The 18,683-nt window shown below is 36.9% G+C and overlaps 1 protein-coding gene across 8 annotated transcripts in view; it reads right to left on the bottom strand.

Moving 5' to 3' along the window:
* Positions 1-18,683, bottom strand: part of PARP4 (poly(ADP-ribose) polymerase family member 4) — a 60,536-nt gene that overhangs the window by 31,398 nt on the left and 10,455 nt on the right. For all 8 annotated transcript variants that reach the window (XM_088140660.1, XM_088140658.1, XM_088140659.1 and 5 more), the window contains exons 8-21: positions 15,932-16,081; positions 15,056-15,193; positions 13,869-14,042; positions 12,334-12,491; positions 10,932-11,069; positions 9,306-9,404; positions 8,306-8,489; positions 6,073-6,229; positions 5,236-5,360; positions 4,275-4,406; positions 3,009-3,095; positions 1,707-1,871; positions 1,206-1,249; positions 104-185 (exon numbers count right to left, since the gene is read on the bottom strand). In XM_088140660.1, the coding sequence (XP_087996786.1) occupies positions 104-185; positions 1,206-1,249; positions 1,707-1,871; positions 3,009-3,095; positions 4,275-4,406; positions 5,236-5,360; positions 6,073-6,229; positions 8,306-8,489; positions 9,306-9,404; positions 10,932-11,069; positions 12,334-12,491; positions 13,869-14,042; positions 15,056-15,193; positions 15,932-16,081 (1,833 nt within the window). The remainder of the gene's footprint in view (positions 1-103; positions 186-1,205; positions 1,250-1,706; positions 1,872-3,008; positions 3,096-4,274; positions 4,407-5,235; positions 5,361-6,072; positions 6,230-8,305; positions 8,490-9,305; positions 9,405-10,931; positions 11,070-12,333; positions 12,492-13,868; positions 14,043-15,055; positions 15,194-15,931; positions 16,082-18,683) is intronic.

Genomic DNA, 18,683 nt, shown 5'->3' with positions numbered 1-18,683 from the left:
CGCAAGAGTTTATTTTGATGAAATTGTGCAAAGCCTGATTTAGAAACCTTCATCGTTTTTCAAGCTATTGATATTTTAATGTTGCATTAAGCGCTTTGCTTACCTTTATTTTAAGCTGATGTGTCCAACTACTAATGTTATTAATTTTGAAGGGCATTTCAATGGACATTTCTAAACTGAACTCTCTGTCATAAGATAAAGAGAAGCCACATACAGGTTAGGACTCGGCTGAGATATAATACAAACTTAGATAAGTAGGCAGATATCAGGGTTTTGTTTTTTTTAAAGAATCCATTACTGGACCCAGATATAAAGGTGAGCAAGCCACATCATGTGTTCTTTAAGCTTTTGAGGGAAGCTATGGGCTATTAGACTAGAAAGTAGAAACATTACAATAGCAAACCACTTCCATAGCACACCAAGGAAGTTGCATGGATGGTAAAGGACTTTAGGGAAGTTACAGTTCACATGCTCAGGTAAATAATTAAGCAGATTTAAGATATTCCATTCAGAGAAACAGATTTTGGGTAGCATTGAAAGTCAACTATTTGATATTTATTATTATACTTTCAGCAGTAGGGTGTCATTTGGATTTTTTTCCTCAAGAAAAAAATATCTGTCTGTCTGTCTGTCCATCAAAGCCTTCTCAGGCCTATAAATCATATAAGGAATAAATCACTTTCTTACACAGAGGACATTTTTCATAACTGTGAATGCTTCTTGCTTGAACTAATGAAGACATGATTAACTTCCTTGTCTCCACAATGTCTCTTAAACTGGAGAATTTTCTGGGAACACTAGGAGTTTGAGACCAAGGTGCAGCTAGAATTTGTACAAGGCAGCGTACACTGTATTTTGTTTGCCCCAAATATTATTAGGTTATTTTGGGTATGTTGTTATATAATAATCATCACAGCACCAGTCCAAGAGGTTTACAACTCTGTTCATAAGACTTACAATTGTGCAGGAATCATGCAGGGGAGCATCTATATTACTGACAGCTATTCGTGATCCTTACAGGCAATATTACTAAGTGCCAATAAACTAGAACATACTATCTTTATGTATAACTAGAAGGTTTTCCCAAAATTATTTAGACAGCTGCTGGTATGGAACAAGATACTGAAATAGTTGGATCCAGCAGAGATTATTTTACCTGAGTTTTAATCTGTAAATAGGAAAAGTGTGGCAGTTTACCAACTTACCTTTTTGTTTCTGTTTGTCTAATGCAAATTTTCCTTACCGAGTCCTAGTCAAAAGCAAAGATAAAACATTAAGTGATGAGACGTAATACTCTGGAAGATAACACTCATCTTGGCAAGGCAACATTAGTAAAACTTATTCCTTCTTTTATTGATCGCTTTGGATTTTTCAGTACAAGAGAATTACCAGAAGGGTTTTATTCAACCAATGCTTAATAAAGTGAACATTAATTTAGGACTCTTCAAAACCACATTCTACCTGTTAAGCACATTAAGTCCATAACAAAGCGAACTGTTATAAAGATAATTTGCAGTTATAAATGCAAACTATTTTGCTAAGCCCAGTATAGCTCTGACCATATACTCTTGATACTTTATAGCAGTCAGCCATGTTTCCTTCAGCTGTCTTCAAAGAAGAATACAGGAGTTCCTGTGGTGTCTCATTAAACCTGAAGCTGTTGGTAATATTATTAATAAGCAATTTCTTAGTAAAAGCACACTGACCTGCGTGTTTTCATTTAGTGCTTTGTCTTGTTGCCAAGGAGCCACAGCAGCTGGCAAGTGAAAGCAAAGGTTTCCTTTCTCATAACTGAGCTCTGTGATGTAGGAGATCTTGATGAGCACCTTTGTTGAAGGCGGCAAGTTTCCAACAGAAACAGTAAAAATGTCCTATGAAGTAATATTTAAATTGTTTATAAAATTATGGTTTTACAAACAACAGTATATACAGTTTTAACCTAAAAAAAAAGATTACCAGGAATGACTTATGATATATCTTATTTGAGGCCTATGTAGATGTTCAAACTCATGTAGAGAATCAGGGCTGTGGCTTCTAGCCCTTCTTGAGAAACCTACTCTATTATAGTCCTCATCTACCATTTGAATGTTGGCTCTAGTGCTATAAATATGAAATGTATGAAGATGTCCATATAATTGAACATGTATGTTGTAATTCTGATGGCAATCCACATTTGCTTCCAACATATTCAATGTCATTGAATAGATGTCCTTACACAGAGAACTCTACACATACTCAATGTTTACATCATCAATACATTCTTAGAGAACAGACAATCAACATATGGCAAAGGCACATTAACCACATGGCAGACAATGACCAGATACATTGTAGTGCATTTTGGGCTAGTTAAGAACCACAGAGAACAAAGCATAAAGGAATTGACCTCTGTGAAGATGTTTTCCTATGTGATGTGTAAAAAACTGGGTTTCGAAATAAAGTGCCTGTGGCAGTGCCAAATGCTTCTTAAATTCGGATATCGCAAAGCTTATTCTGAGCATGCAAGCTTATTCTTCTAGGAATGGACGTTGAGCAAGTAGACTTCCCAGTAGTATGCAGAGTTTCTTATTCAAGGAAACTGTAGAGAGCCTGAGGAAGGTTTCTCCTGATCTGCTAAGCTGGAAACAGGACAAAGTTTCTACCCATTCCAAAAGCCAGTGCTGCATTGGATCTCATTCTGCTTATCCTTTGGCATAAGCAAAAAGGCAGGAGGAAGAGTTTTTCTTACCCAACTAGGATACAGAAGAGATAAAAGCTGTCTAGATAACTGTTTACTGGGTGGAGGCAGAATGTATACAGTTGTCCTATGATGCCTCTTCCTCCAATCTCTTTGTCTCAATAAGCAGAATTTGGTTCAGGGGCACCAGGGGATTAGACATATATCTAGAAAATGTATGTATGCATATTACTATTTTCAGTTTGAAGACTAGTGTAGTTTCAGAAAATGAGTAGAGTCCAATGTGTGTTGTTGTCATAAATTGTACAATAAATCACTATATATCACCTACAGGTGCATCCTGATCCATCAGATAAGCTCCATCACCTCGACTGATGGCCTCTCTGTATTCTTGATGTGCCTTTTCCTTTTCTTTAACCTATTAACATTGAATATAATATCTATTTATATTTTTAAATTTTATTTATATATCACATATATAAATAAAAGATAGCTGCCCATCTCACACAAAGCAACTATAGGCGTATAAATATATAAAAATAAATAAATAACACTGAATATAATATACAATACTTATCCTGGTTGGAAAGAAAGTAAAAATAAAGTAACATACATCACCATGCCACACTCAGCAATAAGTCTGGGGAAGCAAGATAAGGGAAGTTAGTGGGATAACGTAGATCAGCTTATTAAGTGGTTACTTGCATGTCATAATAAGTTGCTGTTTAGAGGATGATTTCATTCTAATTTATTGGAAACAAAGACACAATAAACTCTTTTAAATCTAATTTAGGTAATTCTATCAGAAATGATGTGCTGCTTAACTCCTAGGTAGAAGAAGGAGACAACCTCAGAATAAAGTCTAGAGCCCCACAACTCAGAATAAAGTCGAGTCCCACAACTCATGTAGCAGCATCTTTCTTATTCTTTTAAACACTTTATAGTCAGGACGCAGATGCTCTTGCCCACTTGCTCAGATGCCCACTGAATTACTTTTATTTTAAAAAATTATTATTCTCTTTTAAAATACAGTGGTACTTATTCTCATATAAGAAATATCACTTATTATAAAGCTGGAAGCTCTGCCATTACTATATCTAGGGTCCAAAATTATCTTGTTTCACCACTGCTGTATTTCCTCTTAAAATACTGGGCTGTTCTTTGCAGGAGTACAGTTCAAGCTATCAAAAATCAATACATCCTAGGAGATCTTTTCCTCTCATTGCTCTTTCAACTAATATCAGGGCCTGGTGGAGTTGGACCATTACCTGGACCACGAGGATGGTCAAAGGACCACCCAAGCCAATACTCTCTATGGCAATTTATCTGCTGCATCTCTAGCAATAGGGAGACCAATATAGGAGACTATATATGAAAGACTGCTGAAGAGAATCAAGCATCAACAAAACCGGTCAATTGCATGCTTTCACCATGGAAAAAACAGATTGCTGGCTTGGAGGATGTTATCACAGTTCTCTTGACAGCCTAGAAAAGCCTTCCCCAACAGGCTGGGAGCAAAGGGGGTTGTATCCAACAAATCCAAGTTGGGAAATATTGGCCTAGAATCATCCTTCTTTCTGCCACTGCATCAGCTTACCTCTCCTATTATATGCTTTCCTTTAATGAACGCTTCAAATCCACATACAGCAGCTGTGTCATCCAAAGGAAAGACATATTTGGCCTCAATGGGATCCCTTGTTTCATTTTCATAGGTCTGAAACACCACAACCTGAAATATAATGCAATATATTTTATGCATTAGTTTGGACAAACACAGTTGTTTTCACCAGAAAGATTTTTATGGGTGGTGCTTCCATCCTAAGATTAACATTTTCAACATGACTGAACACAGTCCAAAGAAAGAGAATACAGAAAAATAGTAAGTCAACTAGTTGTGGTAGAAATGTATATCTCAGAATATGGCTGGATATTATACGAAGGCTAATTCCCTGAATTTTCTTCTCCATTCCTGCTCTTGGCTCAAAAGATAACAGTTCTGATTTTACACTAAATTAAAAACATGGTAGTAAAGGATGCTTGAAGAATTAAAAATACAATTTTTGAAGAATTAAAAATACATTTTTGATAAATTAAAAATACCATTAATCAGGGATGTGTTTACAGTTGTTTTTTAATAATATTTTTATTAAAGTTTAAAAATGCAAAGATAAAAAACTAATACAAACTAAGAAAAATATAAAAAGCAAAAAGAAAGAATGAAAAGGGAAAAGGGAAAAGGAAAAAAAAGGGAGGAGGAAAAAGAAAAAAACATACACACATACACACACACATATATACACACACATCAGCATATGTTTCTTTATATATTCTTTTTTCTTTATATATTTTTCTTTTTCCTCCTCCCCCTTTTTTTCTTCTTTTCCCTTTGCACTTTTTATTCTTTCTTTTTTTCTTTTTATATTTCTCTTAGTTTTAGTTTTTTATCTCTGTATTTTAAAACTTTAATAAAAAATATTATTAAAAAAGGGATATGCTTACACTTATTCAACAAAATAGTCAGCATTCCTAGGAAAAACAAAAAACAAAAAGAATTTTACCTCTGCTACAAAGTCTATTATTCTTCCTTTGATTCGAATATCTTTAAGAGGAATTGGATTTCCAGCTCTGTCCATGAGACCAGCAGAAATATCATTCAATAGATCACGGCTTGGTATTGAATAATCTAAATGAGAGAAGTCAAAGGTAAGCCCAAACTGTAATCAGAGTCTAAGATTAGTGGTCCCTTTACACACCCTGCTCCCTGCCGTTCCTGGACATTTCATCTCTTAGTTTTTCTTACCTTGACAGCAGCCTCCTACAACTGTACTTTCTCCTCCCCTAGTACCCCACCTCCCAATTCCCTTTGCCCTCCTTTCTCCCAAGGACTTCATTGTTTAAATGTGTGTGTGATGCTAAATGTGGGTGCTTTCTGGACTGTGGGGTGTGAATCTTGGGGTGCTCTGAGGGTAGCAACATGGAGATTGGAAGCCACAAATAGCCTACAGACAGCTCACTGCTGCTCTAGTGGGAAAACTCCCTCTGTAAATAGGAAAAAAAAAACATATTCAGAGAAAAGCAAATTTAGAGGCTTCCTATATTCCAATTAATTCTACGTAACTACTTTCCCTATTTTAAAAAATGTAGAAGAAATAAGGTTTCTTCTACAGGTTTTAGAGATGGGCTCAGAGAATATACTCATGATTTTATTTGTGAGGGGGACAAGAGTTAAAATGGATATTTATCATTCAAAGGTCATATCTGGCATATTTCTAGAGTACCAAGCTAGTGTAGATGTATTTTTATCAAAAGTCTCATAAATAAAAAAATCAGTTTCAGAAAATACCAAGGAAACAGACTCATTGTTGCTGTTTGTAATTTCAAATATTATGTCTCACCTTTAGGCTGGTCATGATGCTCAAGAGAAAGCATCTGGTCTTCTAATTCAGTCTGAATTATTGGCTGGAATTCTTTTACTTTGTCATTAACACAAGAAAATTGAACCACATATTTGATCTTCATCTGACTGGTTCTGTACACTACAAATTCGTCATCCTTATTGGAGGAAAGGAAACAGAACATATATTTTAAGAACCTCACTAGAGCAAAAAGATAGATACATGAGCTGATCCTAAAGGCTTATTCACAACTGCAAAAAAGTCAAGTTAGTTAGGGAAAAGTTCAGAATATTGAAATATTACACCAACTTAGCAAACCGTTGCTTTTCTTATGAATAGGACTTTGGTGAACTGCTTCCAAACAAGCAGTTAATTGAAAGTCCACTGGCCACACAGGACCTTCAACAAGGCCCATCCCTTCCCCAAGGCTTATTCTCTCATAGGGGTCTGGTTAGAAATAGCACGTGTTAGAGACAGAGGTTAATTTATAATTGTATAATTTATAACTGCTGTAAAGAAGATTGGAAGCCATTTGTTTATATCTTTCTTTGTATCTTTTTCTTTTTTCTATGTTTCTTCTACCTTTTTTCTTTCTGCACTTTTAGCTTTTTCTTTTTGTTCTCCTTTCTCTTTCTTTATTTTTTGTTCTGTTTTAGTTTGTATTAGTTCTTCTTATTGCTGTTAAAACTTTCAATAAAAATTATATATATATATATAAAAGAGAGGGAATGGGGCCTTGGAGGCAGAGACAGATTCAGTCTGGATCCAGTGTTAATATAAGAGTCAACCTGCAAGTTAGGCTGAAATAATCAGTTATATATTGCAGATACATGAACCGAGAACTACTGGATGTACAAGCTGGATTTCGAAGAGGCAGAGGAACTAGAGATCAAATTGCCAACATTCGCTGGATCATGGAGAAAGCACGAGAGTTCCAGAAAAATATCTACTTCTGCTTCATTGACTATGTAAAAGCCTTCGATTGTGTGGATCACAACAAACTGTGGCAAATTCTTAAAGAGATGGGGGTACCAGACCATCTTACCTGTCTCCTGAGAAATCTGTATGCGGGCCAAGAAACAACAGTTAGAACCGGTCATGGAACAACCGATTGGTTCAAAATAGGGAAAGGAGTACGACAAGGCTGTATACTGTCACCCTGCTTATTTAACCTATATGCAGAGTACATCATGAGAAATGCCAGGCTGGACGAATCACAAGCCGGAATTAAGATTGCAGGGAGAAACATCAACAACCTCAGATATGCAGATGATACCACCCTAATGGTAGAAAGTGAAGAAGAACTAAAGAGCCTCTTGATGAGGGTGAAAGAGGAGAGTGCGAAAGCTGGCTTGAAACTCAACATTAAAAAAACTAAGATCATGGCATCTGGACCCATCAATTCCTAGCAAATAGAAGGGGTAGAAATGGAAGCAGTAACAGACTTCATTTATTTGGGCTCCAAGATCACCGCAGACGGAGACTGCAGCCATGAAATTAAAAGATGCTTGCTCCTTGGGAGGAAAGCTATGGCAAATCTAGATAGCATATTAAAAAGTAGAGACGTCACCTTGCCGACAAAGATCCGCATACTCAGAGCTATGGTTTTTCCAGTAGTAATGAATGGCTGTGAGAGCTGGACCATAAAGAAGGCTGAACGCCGAAGAATTGATGCCTTTGAACTGTGGTGCTGGAGAAGACTCTTAAGAGTCCCCTGGAATGCTAGGAGGTCAAACCAGTCAATCTTAAAGGAAATCAACCCTGATTGCTCATTGGAAGGATCGATAATGAAGCTCAAGCTCAGATACTTTGGTCACCTAATGTGAAGAGAGGACTCTTTGGAAAAGACCCTGATGCTGGGAAAGATTGAAGGCAAAAGGAGAAGAGGACGGCAGAGGATGAGATGGTTAGATAGCATCACTGAAGCAATGAGCATGAAACTGAGCAAACTCAGGGAGGCAGTGAAGGACAGGAAGGCCTGGCGTGATATGGTTCATGGGGTCACGAAGAGTCGGACATGACTTAATGACTGAACAACAACAACATTGCAGATAGGCTGAGGCATGTCTAAAACTACTGAAAACTCACAAAGTGATAGTTAAGCTAAGCTAACACCTCTAACTGTTACTGGCTCTACACTCATTTTTAACATTTCTACCATTAGCTTGATTAAACAGTTTGCCCTTTCTCCTTCTTCCAATCTAGATTATTTACAACCAACTGGACCAAATACCTCAAAAACAGATGATTCATTTGTTGTCCTACTGACTCCATGCACACTGTCATAACCTAGTGGTGCTTCAGTTGAATAGCAGTTGTGAGACTCAGTCTCCCAACAAGTTCCAAGTGCTACATCACAAATTACCAACAGTCGAGTTCCATCTGTTTCACATGGCTGGGAGTACTTAATGCTTGTTCTGTTAAAAAGAGAGAAATATCTGTTTATTCCAAATACTTTTTTCATAGCCATATTTTAGATTAAACTATTTTAGTTACAGTAAAAGGCAAATTAGCTTGTCAACTGGCCTTCCTGTCTTAACCACATCAGTCTGAGCCTTGCTGGTTCTGTTTGGACTGTCATGTTTTATGTAACCATTTGTAAAGCAGGGATATGCAATGTTTTAATTACCAGGACCTCATGTAGTTTTGGGGAATGTATAGGGACTGGGGGAAAGAGAAAAGTTTTCCTGATTAATATTTGTTAGATCTATCTACAAATACACACCATTGTTTCACACACATCTTAAATCATCTTTAAAGGAATTATTCTCTCCAATGGACATTTTATGTCCATTGATTACCTGCTCCCCACTAGCCTTAAGTCAAATGTGAAGCTGAGGCAAAGTGTAAGGATGACCTCAGCAGGAAGGTATGGGCTTCTACCTAGAATCACACTGGCTTTGAGAACTGGCAATTGGTCAAAGTTCTCTAAAGGCTGATCTGAACCCATTCTCTGTCTCTGTTTCTAGATACATTGGGATTACAACTCCTAGAATTTATCTTGTTTGCCATCTTGTTTGGAATGCTGAGAACTGTGGTTCCAACACATCTTGAAGGCATCAGATTTGTCAAGTCTGCTCTAGTCTAATGCCAATTCTCTGTTCATTACACCACCCTGTCCCCCTAAAGTAGGAAATGTAAAAAAATACGCAAACTCATTGCATTTTAGTCCAAATATTACAAAAATGACATATATAGTACTGCTCTTATGAAAAAAAGACCTCAAATGTTACCTTATAGAATTGCTGAAATAAATGCCACTGCCCAAGTACCCAATATCTGTTCTTTCTAAGCCATAGTCTTCGACCACCATCTTTGGCAGAAGGAGTCCTCTAAAAAAATAAAAGATTAGCATGGTAAAACATATTGAGATGCAGGACTCAGTTTCTCAATATCAGCAAATTTATTGTGAACAGTTGCTGTTTTGTGACAGAGTAACTAAGGGGAAAAGGAGTCAACAGCGCATATGGGCTCTAGCAATTTTCTCATTCTCCTTCCCACTTACCTGCATCACGACTGAAAATAATCTCTGAGGACAAAACTACATATGTTAAATGCATAACATGCAACTGCCTTTCCATTTTTTATTTGAGAGAAAATGCATTTATTTGAGAGAAAGTTAACATATTCAGAAGAGAAGGTTTAAACATTTCTTGCTAAATTCTCCTCCCTTGTGTAGGGAGTTGTTTTTTTTTTTAAATCTCCATTGGAGTCAATGGATCAAGTCATCACATGTTTAAGTAAATTTTATAAAGGAATGTAGCTTGAGCCAGAATAGGGGGATTGTAGGAGATCCATTGTTTTAGGTGGAGGTCTCAAGCCTCCTCTCCTAAAAGTACTTCACGCCCTGATCATACTTGACCCTTGGAAAAACAGCTTTGTAATTCTCATTGTCACCAGCCATTTTCCAGAGAGTGCTCCACCTGGCATCAACTCCTCTAATTCCAGAGAGACAGGACTCCCCCATCCTGCTACCTTTCTGGCAATTAGGTAAAAGTGAAAACAAAAATCTGTAGCTACCTCTTAGCTGTATAGAGTCAAGGGACATGACTAGAGCTATCAGCTATTCCACCCCACGGGAGATAAACCAATCGGGCAAGCTTTAGACAAAATTAAATTGTATTAACAAGACAGATAACATTTTAAAGCTTCTTTTAGCCTTAAATATAGAATGTAGATAATCACTATTAAAAAACATAAATTACAGTGTCCTTCTGATTTGGGGATGGAGCAACTGCAAATAAATGGAACAGGAAAAGGATCCAATAGAACATATAAAAATAGATACAAGGATTTCAGCAGTGCATAAGAGCTCACTGATCTGTCCAAATTAAAAAAAAATTGTCTGTAAAGAGACTAGAAAGGGATCTGAAATTAGTATAAATTCCCTGAAAATAAAATTTTTTCTTTAAATCATACAGGGAAATTAGAGACCACTGTCATCAAGAGAAAAGGAATTTAAAAATTATAAACGAGATTCTTAGCTAAAACATTGGTTCTTATTCCAATAGAGACCAGGCAACCCTGGAAACAGATGCTCCCTCTGTTTCAATTGTTACCTAGACATTCCTCTTTCCAGGAAATCCCAATTTAACCAGAAGCTGGTTGGGAATGTTCTCCTCCTTTCCATCATGGCCCATAAGATCAAAGGTTCAAAGAGTTCTGTTTATATGCAGAAGGGGCTGCCTGAGAGAAGATACGTACTAGGTATGTCTGAGCCTGTCAGGCATAGAAGGCTGAGGGCTGTGAACTTTTCACAATGCTGTCATTTTGCCCTATTGCCTTATACTATGTTGCATTTAAAGTAAAACAAAACAAAGCAAACCCACAAAGAGACAGAATATAATTCAAGCTGTTACCGTGAGAGGATTCCCACAAAGTTGCAAGCAGATGATGCATGGAATAAAGACTGAATGTTGCCAAGATTTCCCTCAAAGACCATTCTTTCGGTTATTCTGCTGACTTTATATATCTGCAAAACCTGTATTGGATTTTCACTGCAAAAAAAATCAAAATGAAAACAAATATTGCATTAATTTTCATGTAAAAATGTATAGGCCAGGCCTGTAATTCCAATTACAGAATCCCAAACGCCATTGAAGATTTTGCCTCTTGCAGAGCTTAAAGAAAATAGATTCCCACAAATAAATAGCCATGACAGGATCATAACCTTTTCTACAGCAAGGACTATACATGGCCCTTGAGTGTCTGGCCAAGGGCCACGTTCCAAAAAATAGTGACTGGGGCCAGGATAAACAGTAAATTTAAATTAATTGGATTGTCATCTTCCTTCTTCTCTCACAATAACAATTTCTATTTAGTAACAACTTTTGGACATTTCTGGGAGCCAAACCCTAAAACCTTAGGTTGCATGCAGCTTTCTGACAGGACTGAGCAAGATTTTTTGGATACAGCTAGGGGAAAAACTGTTTTCACTCCACCAGTTGCTTGACCAGCTTCCCTATTTCACAGTCACCAAGTGCGTGTGGTTGTTTTTGTTTGGATTTATTTATGGTTCAGGCTATCATCATCATCATCATCATCATCATCATCATCATCATCATCATCATCTTCTGGTATAAGGAAGAACATGTAGATAATACGTGGTGGTGCAAGATTTAGGCTTATGCTACAAGCAGAGTCCAGGTAAGAGAAAGCTACTTCATGGCTTCTCAGTCATAAAAATTATACAGTAAGACAGTGCATTTACATGGGGTAGAGTTATTAAAGGAATAAAAGGAAAAGGATTATTACCAGGAGGGATGACTAAAGACCAATAGAACATGATAATTCAATATGGGACTCTGCAGAGTAGGAGCAGTTACTGTACAGTAAGGACTTTTTAGGTAACTGGCATATTTCTTGGTGCCCACCAGACCTGAGATTCAGCCTTACTTAATTAGATTCTTTTGACTTAACACATTTTCAGATTATCTGAGAAACCCTTAATGTGCCTTTATACTCTCTTGGCATAGCCAACCTCAAGCACAATCTTTATTCCCAAGAATGTTGGAAATGTGGCCTCTGGGGACAGCAAGGCCATCCCACAGCACTAGTGGCAGAACTATTGTTCTTCTAGCCATGCCCTCTATGGCAGCTATGGTTTGAGAATAACTATTACATATTCTGAAGATTTCAAATTTTGCTTATGGGCTCAGAAAAATATTTCAGTATTACTTGACAGTATTAAAGTATCATAAAGAAAAAAAAATGGAACCTGGGCAGTACAAATCGTGAAATCACATCAGAATGAAAAGTCACCTGGTGTTTTGGTCCAGCAACTGTTTGACATTGTGAAACTCTTCACTTTCCACATTTAAAGCATCAATCCTGCATCTCAAAGCCCGATACTTAGAAAGGGATGATGAGTTAGGAACTGACATGTTTATTTCATAAATATTCAGCATATCTCTAATCAGCTGTAAAAGTAAGATGGAATCCAGAGTTGTTACATTTCTATGACAAAGCAAAGGTTACTTATCAATTAATTAAAATATTTATTCCACTTTTTGCCCCTAAGAAGACTGAAAAGTGTGAAGTAATGCAGCTCAGCTGCTTGAAGTCTTCAGAACAGTACCTGTAAAGGACCCTTTCAATTATGGTTTTATAATTCTATGATATAATCTGAAGTAATGAAATAAATAGGTTTATTCTAACAAATCAAGGGACTAGAGTCTTAAAGAATGTTAAATTAATAGCCCACATTTAAAAGGTATGATTAATTCACCTAAAGAATCTTCTTGTCTCTATTGGATGTCCCACGGAATGTGTAATAAGGGCTGGGTTTCAACTTGTATATGTTGGAAGTGTAATATATGGAAAAGATACTGACTTATGTAATATATAAACATGAACCAGGGACATGTGTGTGTGTGCGTGCATGTGTCAAAGAAGTCAAGATAGCTACAACTATACAATAAAAGCTTGCCCCCTTTTTGAGTGTTGTATAAAAAGGGGTGGGCTTCAATCACATTGTAAAAGCCACCATTTTGACATTTTTTAACCTCCCCAGGACATCCCTGATGTGGACAGCAGCTATGATTATTTCATTGCAACGTAAAAAGTCCTACGGGATCTGACTGAAAACCCTGAACTGTGGACATGTTTATATTTGGCACATATTAATTTTTTAATTGATATCTTGAAAAATCTGATTAATATGACCCCATGCAATCAAATTTTAACTTATTTATGGCTTGAATTCCATCATACATAGATCTTTTTGTGTGTTTCTTGCTTTAGTCCTGTTTTTGCATCCTATTCTTTGTAATTTTATATAATTTTGTTTTTGGCTTTTGTTTCTATTCCTTTCAATCACAGATTAAAATCAACTTTAAAAAGAGATTAGCTAAGTAGTGGCACCTGCTGAGGTTCAACCAAGTATTCTAAGTTGAAAGCCTATACTCACCAGCTACTCACCACCTGCAATTTCAACAACAGTAAGGCACAAAGGAATGTCTCCTTAAGGGCCAAACTGACCTTCCCCAACCTGATATATATTCCAGATAAATTAATTGTACTGCAACTCCCACAATTCCTAGCCACTGGCCATGCCTCACAGAGAGAGCAATATAAAAATCAACTAATCAAATAACTTTGAGAGTTGTAATTCAGCTCATGACCTCAATATCTCAAGTGATTTTTTTTCCTATGATTTTGACTAAAACATAGCAATTTTGGAGTATCCTTCAAGCATGAGGCCATATTTGCAGTTTATTTAACTGCTATGAAATCTATTATGTTAATGATTCTGCTTATATATAGGAGGCACTGAAAAGTTGAACAAAATCTGTTACCTGACAGAGATCCCGCTTATTAGATAACAACTTTTTGCTAACATCATAATCCAAAATGTTTTTGTGGGGTATGATTTTGTAGAACTCTGATATGATTGTGGACAGCTCTGTTGGAGACTTTGTTTCATCCAGGGCCTCCTTTGCCTGACGAAGGATGCCTTCAGCTCTGCTCACCTTTTAAGGAAATATATTAAAAGGCTTTCTTTAAAGAGAAAGAAACATTAAAAGGTATAGGAAGAACAAACTGATGAAATCTCCTGCCATCTTCTGAATTTCAGTGCATGGCAGAGAGCTTCCCTCCACAAAACCTCTCACCAGGTGTGCAAACTACTGTACATCTAATAGTATGCTATGAGAGAAAAATAATATTTTGGTTACTATTAATGGATAGTCACATCCTAATCTGATCTTTAAGATGCTAAAATACAATTCTTATTGCATTAGCCAACAGAATATAGTGGGATGTAATCTCCAACTTTCAAACTAATGAATGTGCTTTTCAAATATGTTTGCTGCAATATAGTGGGTGAAGTAAGTCCATGTAGCTACATTATATAATGGTGGGGCAAACAATGTAGCCCAGCTTAGGCACCAGCCAGATCCATGGACTTCAGCCTCTAGAATTTGGTAGCAGCACAATCATTGCTTCGAATTCTAGAAGCTGAGAGCAGATAGGCTGTGGAAAGCTGATAGAACCTTTAATGATCAATCTCCACCAAGAGGAGTGGAGCGATTATTGGACTGGAAAGACCTGGGTCCAAGTCCCCATTTGACCATAAAGCTCAATGAATAACTTTCAGGCAGTCACTCTCTCTGAGCTGTGGGAATAAAAAGAGGGAGAAGGAATCCCCATGTACCTTGCCTTGAGCTCCCAATCAAAGGTGGGTATAAGCGCAACAAAATAAATAATTAGGTTAAAGTAAAATAAGACAGGATTGTTTGGGTGCAGTATCTGCACACATTCCACAGTCACATAGCTTAGTAATTCCCATACAATGTGTGCTTCAACAAGGTTATAGTGACATCAGAATTTATGCAATTATGTGATATACATGTTTCATGACATCTTAATCCCAACTGTGCAGAACACTGTCACAACCTAGGGATAAAAAAATACGTTTGCCTAACATTTAATTTCTGTTCACATGCTCTAAAAGAACTAATACTTTCAAGCAAAGTTGTCATACATCATTGAAGCTGATCCTTGTTATGGGTTTATCTAACAGATCATTCAGGTGTCCGACGGCTTCAGTCCAGATAAGTTCCACAAGCCTACCAACTTCTTTAGATAAAACGCTGGAATTAACGGTGTCTGCTATAAGCACCTGTAAATAAAGAATTACAACCAAGATGCTAAAAGACAGTCCGCAATAAAGAACAGTTTAAAATAAAGCCAGTTCAGTAATTAACTACACAGATTAACTGCATTCAGGATTGCACAATACATTCAAAATATTAAAAATTATGAACAGAATCTATCTCTACTTTTACCCTCAAATGCATTTTTAAAATGTGTTTAAAATTCCTGAAACAGAGCTGAATAAAAGCCATCTAGTTTTTTAAAAATATATATCTATTTTTAATTGCAGCTATTAGTAAGGTGCAATCCATAAGCATATTGTGCCAGTGGGTATATGCTGCTTATTTCTGTACTGAAGACCTCTCCATGCCTAGGAGTCTGCATAAAGGACTACAGAACTGCTTCTGGAATGACAAGATACCATTGCATACAGGAGGGCTGTGAAATGCTCTAGATTCAATTCCAAACAGCAACCCTGTTGGATATCCTCTTTGAATTAAACAAATTACTAAATGGTATTATCTCCTTGGCTTGTTTCTCTTACATTTCTTGTCTGCACTCAACTAGGAAGACATTTAGTGGTTAAGGTGACCTAAGCTAATTCTGGCAACTAAAAAAAGAAGCAATTGCTATGAGAAAAACTAGTATTTAGATTTTGCTTTACATGAAAGACCAGTACTGTAGAAATCTGAGCCTTGGAAATCTTTGAAGTCTTCATCATTTAGTAAAGACATTAAATAAAAGAGTTAAAAATTATGCCAACCTCTTGCAATTTTTCTGATGCCAAATATTCTGCTTGGTATGGAAAGTCTTTTCTTAATTCAAAACCCATCTTCTTTAGATCTTGAATACAAAGGGCATAGATTTTTCTAGCTTCTTCAGAAGTCTTAGTTGGCATCAGTCGTTTTTGTTTCTAAGAAAAAAGTATGCCATTAAAAATCATTAATTTAAAAATAAGGGAAAAAGTTCATAGAATACCCACTACTTATCTTATGCTATGATGCAAAAGGCTGTCATTTTGAAAGGAATGTGCTTGTTCTAAACTTCTGTCACAGTTCTGGACTTGAGAATAGTAAGTCTTGACAAATCTAGTTATTTACACATCATACTGATACCCTGCAAGTATCACCACCCCACTAGTTGGGAAGTGGTGAGGGGAGAAGCAGCTAATACTAATGGCTTCTTAGTACATGGGCACCTGCAGAACAACTACTCCAACCTGAATCAGCCTGATCTATTAGGTGATCCAGGAAGAAACTGCTCTTATTGCCCCACTACCAGGAATTGGAGGGAGCTGAAGCGAAGAGGTAGTTTTTCAGTGGCAGTTCCAATCCTCTGGAACAGTCTACCAGTACAGATAGACTGGCCTTCTCCTTGATGGCATTCAGGAGGATGCTGATAAATATTGGCTTGCTATAACAATGAGTGCTGCAGTTACTGCTTTAATTATATCCCCTACTTCCGCAGAAACATTTTGCGGATGGAGGAAGTTGAACTAGTTCAAAAGTTGAATATTTTGTGGATGGAGGAAGCTGAAGTCAGATAATTCTGACTAATCTGAAAAGCATAATAATAATTATAAACAGTAACACAAGCTTATAATAATAACACTTATGTCAGGCCCAGCCCAAGAATGACAATGAGGCAGTCCAGTCCAGTATAGTTCCTTTATTAGCTTGCACCTAATAGACAGAATCTCGCCAGACTAAACCTATGCTAAAGCAACTAGTGGCTATACCCCGTGAGATTCTAGGGAAGGGCCAGTCTCAGCTTCTTCACCTTCTCACGGTCCTGCTGTGGGCTGAGGAAGTGCTTGCACTGTAACCTCTCCAGGAATGCTCCCCCTCCTTCCTGATAAACTTGATCCTCCATTCCAGTATCCTCCTCGCACTTGCCTTCCATTACAGCTTAGGATCATTCAATGCAGATTAGAGACTTACATGGAAAAGGGGATGTTCAAGCTAGTTTTAGAAAAGGTTGAGGAACAGAGACATTATTGCTGATGCATGTTGGATAATTGAGAAAGCAAAAGAATACAAGAGAGAAAAAGACAGAGAGAGAGAGAGAGAGAGAGAGAGAGAGAGAGAGATCATGTGTTTCATTGATTATTGAAAGTCCTTTGGCTGTGTTGACCATGTCAAGCTATGAAATATCTTCAGGAAAATGGGAAGTCATATACAGGAAAAGAAGCCACAGTCCAGACAGAAGATGGTGAAATAGAATGGGTCCAGATCAGTCAAGAAGTGAGACAAAACTGTATACTAACTTCTTATTTATTCAAGCTATATCTGAATATATATTATGGGAAGCTGGATTGGAAGAAGATCAGCGTGGTTTTAAAATTGGAGAAGAAACATCAATAATCTGTGCTATGCTGATGACACTGATGATCTGCAAGGTCTAATAATGAAAATCAAGCAACACAGTGAAAAAAATGGGACTAAGATTAAAGAAGACCAAACAAATTACCACAGGTTCAGCAAAGAGCCTTAGAACTGACAATGAACATTTTGAAGTGGTGAATAGCTTTTGCCTTTTAGGATTAAATATCAACAATAAAGGAACTAGCAATCAAGAAATATGCTGCAGAGTAGCATTTGGCAATTGCTAAGTAGCAATTAAGGCCTTGGAAAAGATATTCAGATGCTGTACCTATATCTACAAAGATCAAAATTGTAGAGAAAATGGTTTTCCCTGTGACACTTTATAGAAGTGAAAGTTCAACTTTGAACAAGGAGAATAGAAAATGTATTGATGCTGTTGAACGCTGGTTTTGGAGAAGATTCCTGAAAATATCATGGATAGCTAAGAAAACAAATGAATCATAAATCAATCCAGAATTCCCACTTGAAGCACAAATGACCAGGCGCAAATTACCATACTTTGGACACATTATGTGAAGACCAGATCTCTTGAAAAGTCTCTAATGCTGGCAAAGGTGGAAGGAAAAAAAAAAAAGAAGAGGATGACTAATACCAAGGTGGATGGACTCATTTGCAGTGGTGATGAGTACACCACTGGAAGACCTGAAGAGCCAAACTGAGGACAGATCTTCTTTAAGAAGATCTATTTATGGGGTTGCTAACAGTCAATACCAGCTTGATAACAAATTTATCAATCAATAAAAACACAAGCTATTGTGTCACTGTAACTAAATCAGGATAAGGAAAAGCTGAGCTGCTCCTCAGCTGCTCCAAAGCAATCAAAGAGCAAACAGAAACATCCCTGTTAAAATAGACAAAAAACAGATCCAATGTATGATCCAATAATCAGGCATTGGGGACCAGCCCAGAGGGCTGGAAAGCAGAATTGGTACAGGACACTAAGCATACATTGCTGCCATTTTTACTCCCTTTACAGCCATCACCATGCTGGCTGGTAATGACAGGAGTCATCTGGGGGAATACAAAACTATATTATTTGCCAATTTATATAGTACTAAGAGAACCAGTAATATGAATTAGTTATTTTTATTTTTAAAGTATATACTTGATTATGTTAATAACTAAAACCAT

The sequence above is a fragment of the Python bivittatus genome, unplaced genomic scaffold (genome assembly GCF_059951505.1).
Source record: "Python bivittatus isolate LINGU-HERP-01145 unplaced genomic scaffold, Pbiv_v1 ctg000340_np1212, whole genome shotgun sequence".
NCBI classification, from domain to species: Eukaryota; Metazoa; Chordata; class Lepidosauria; order Squamata; family Pythonidae; genus Python; species Python bivittatus.
This window is presented reverse-complemented; position numbering and strand designations above follow the sequence as displayed.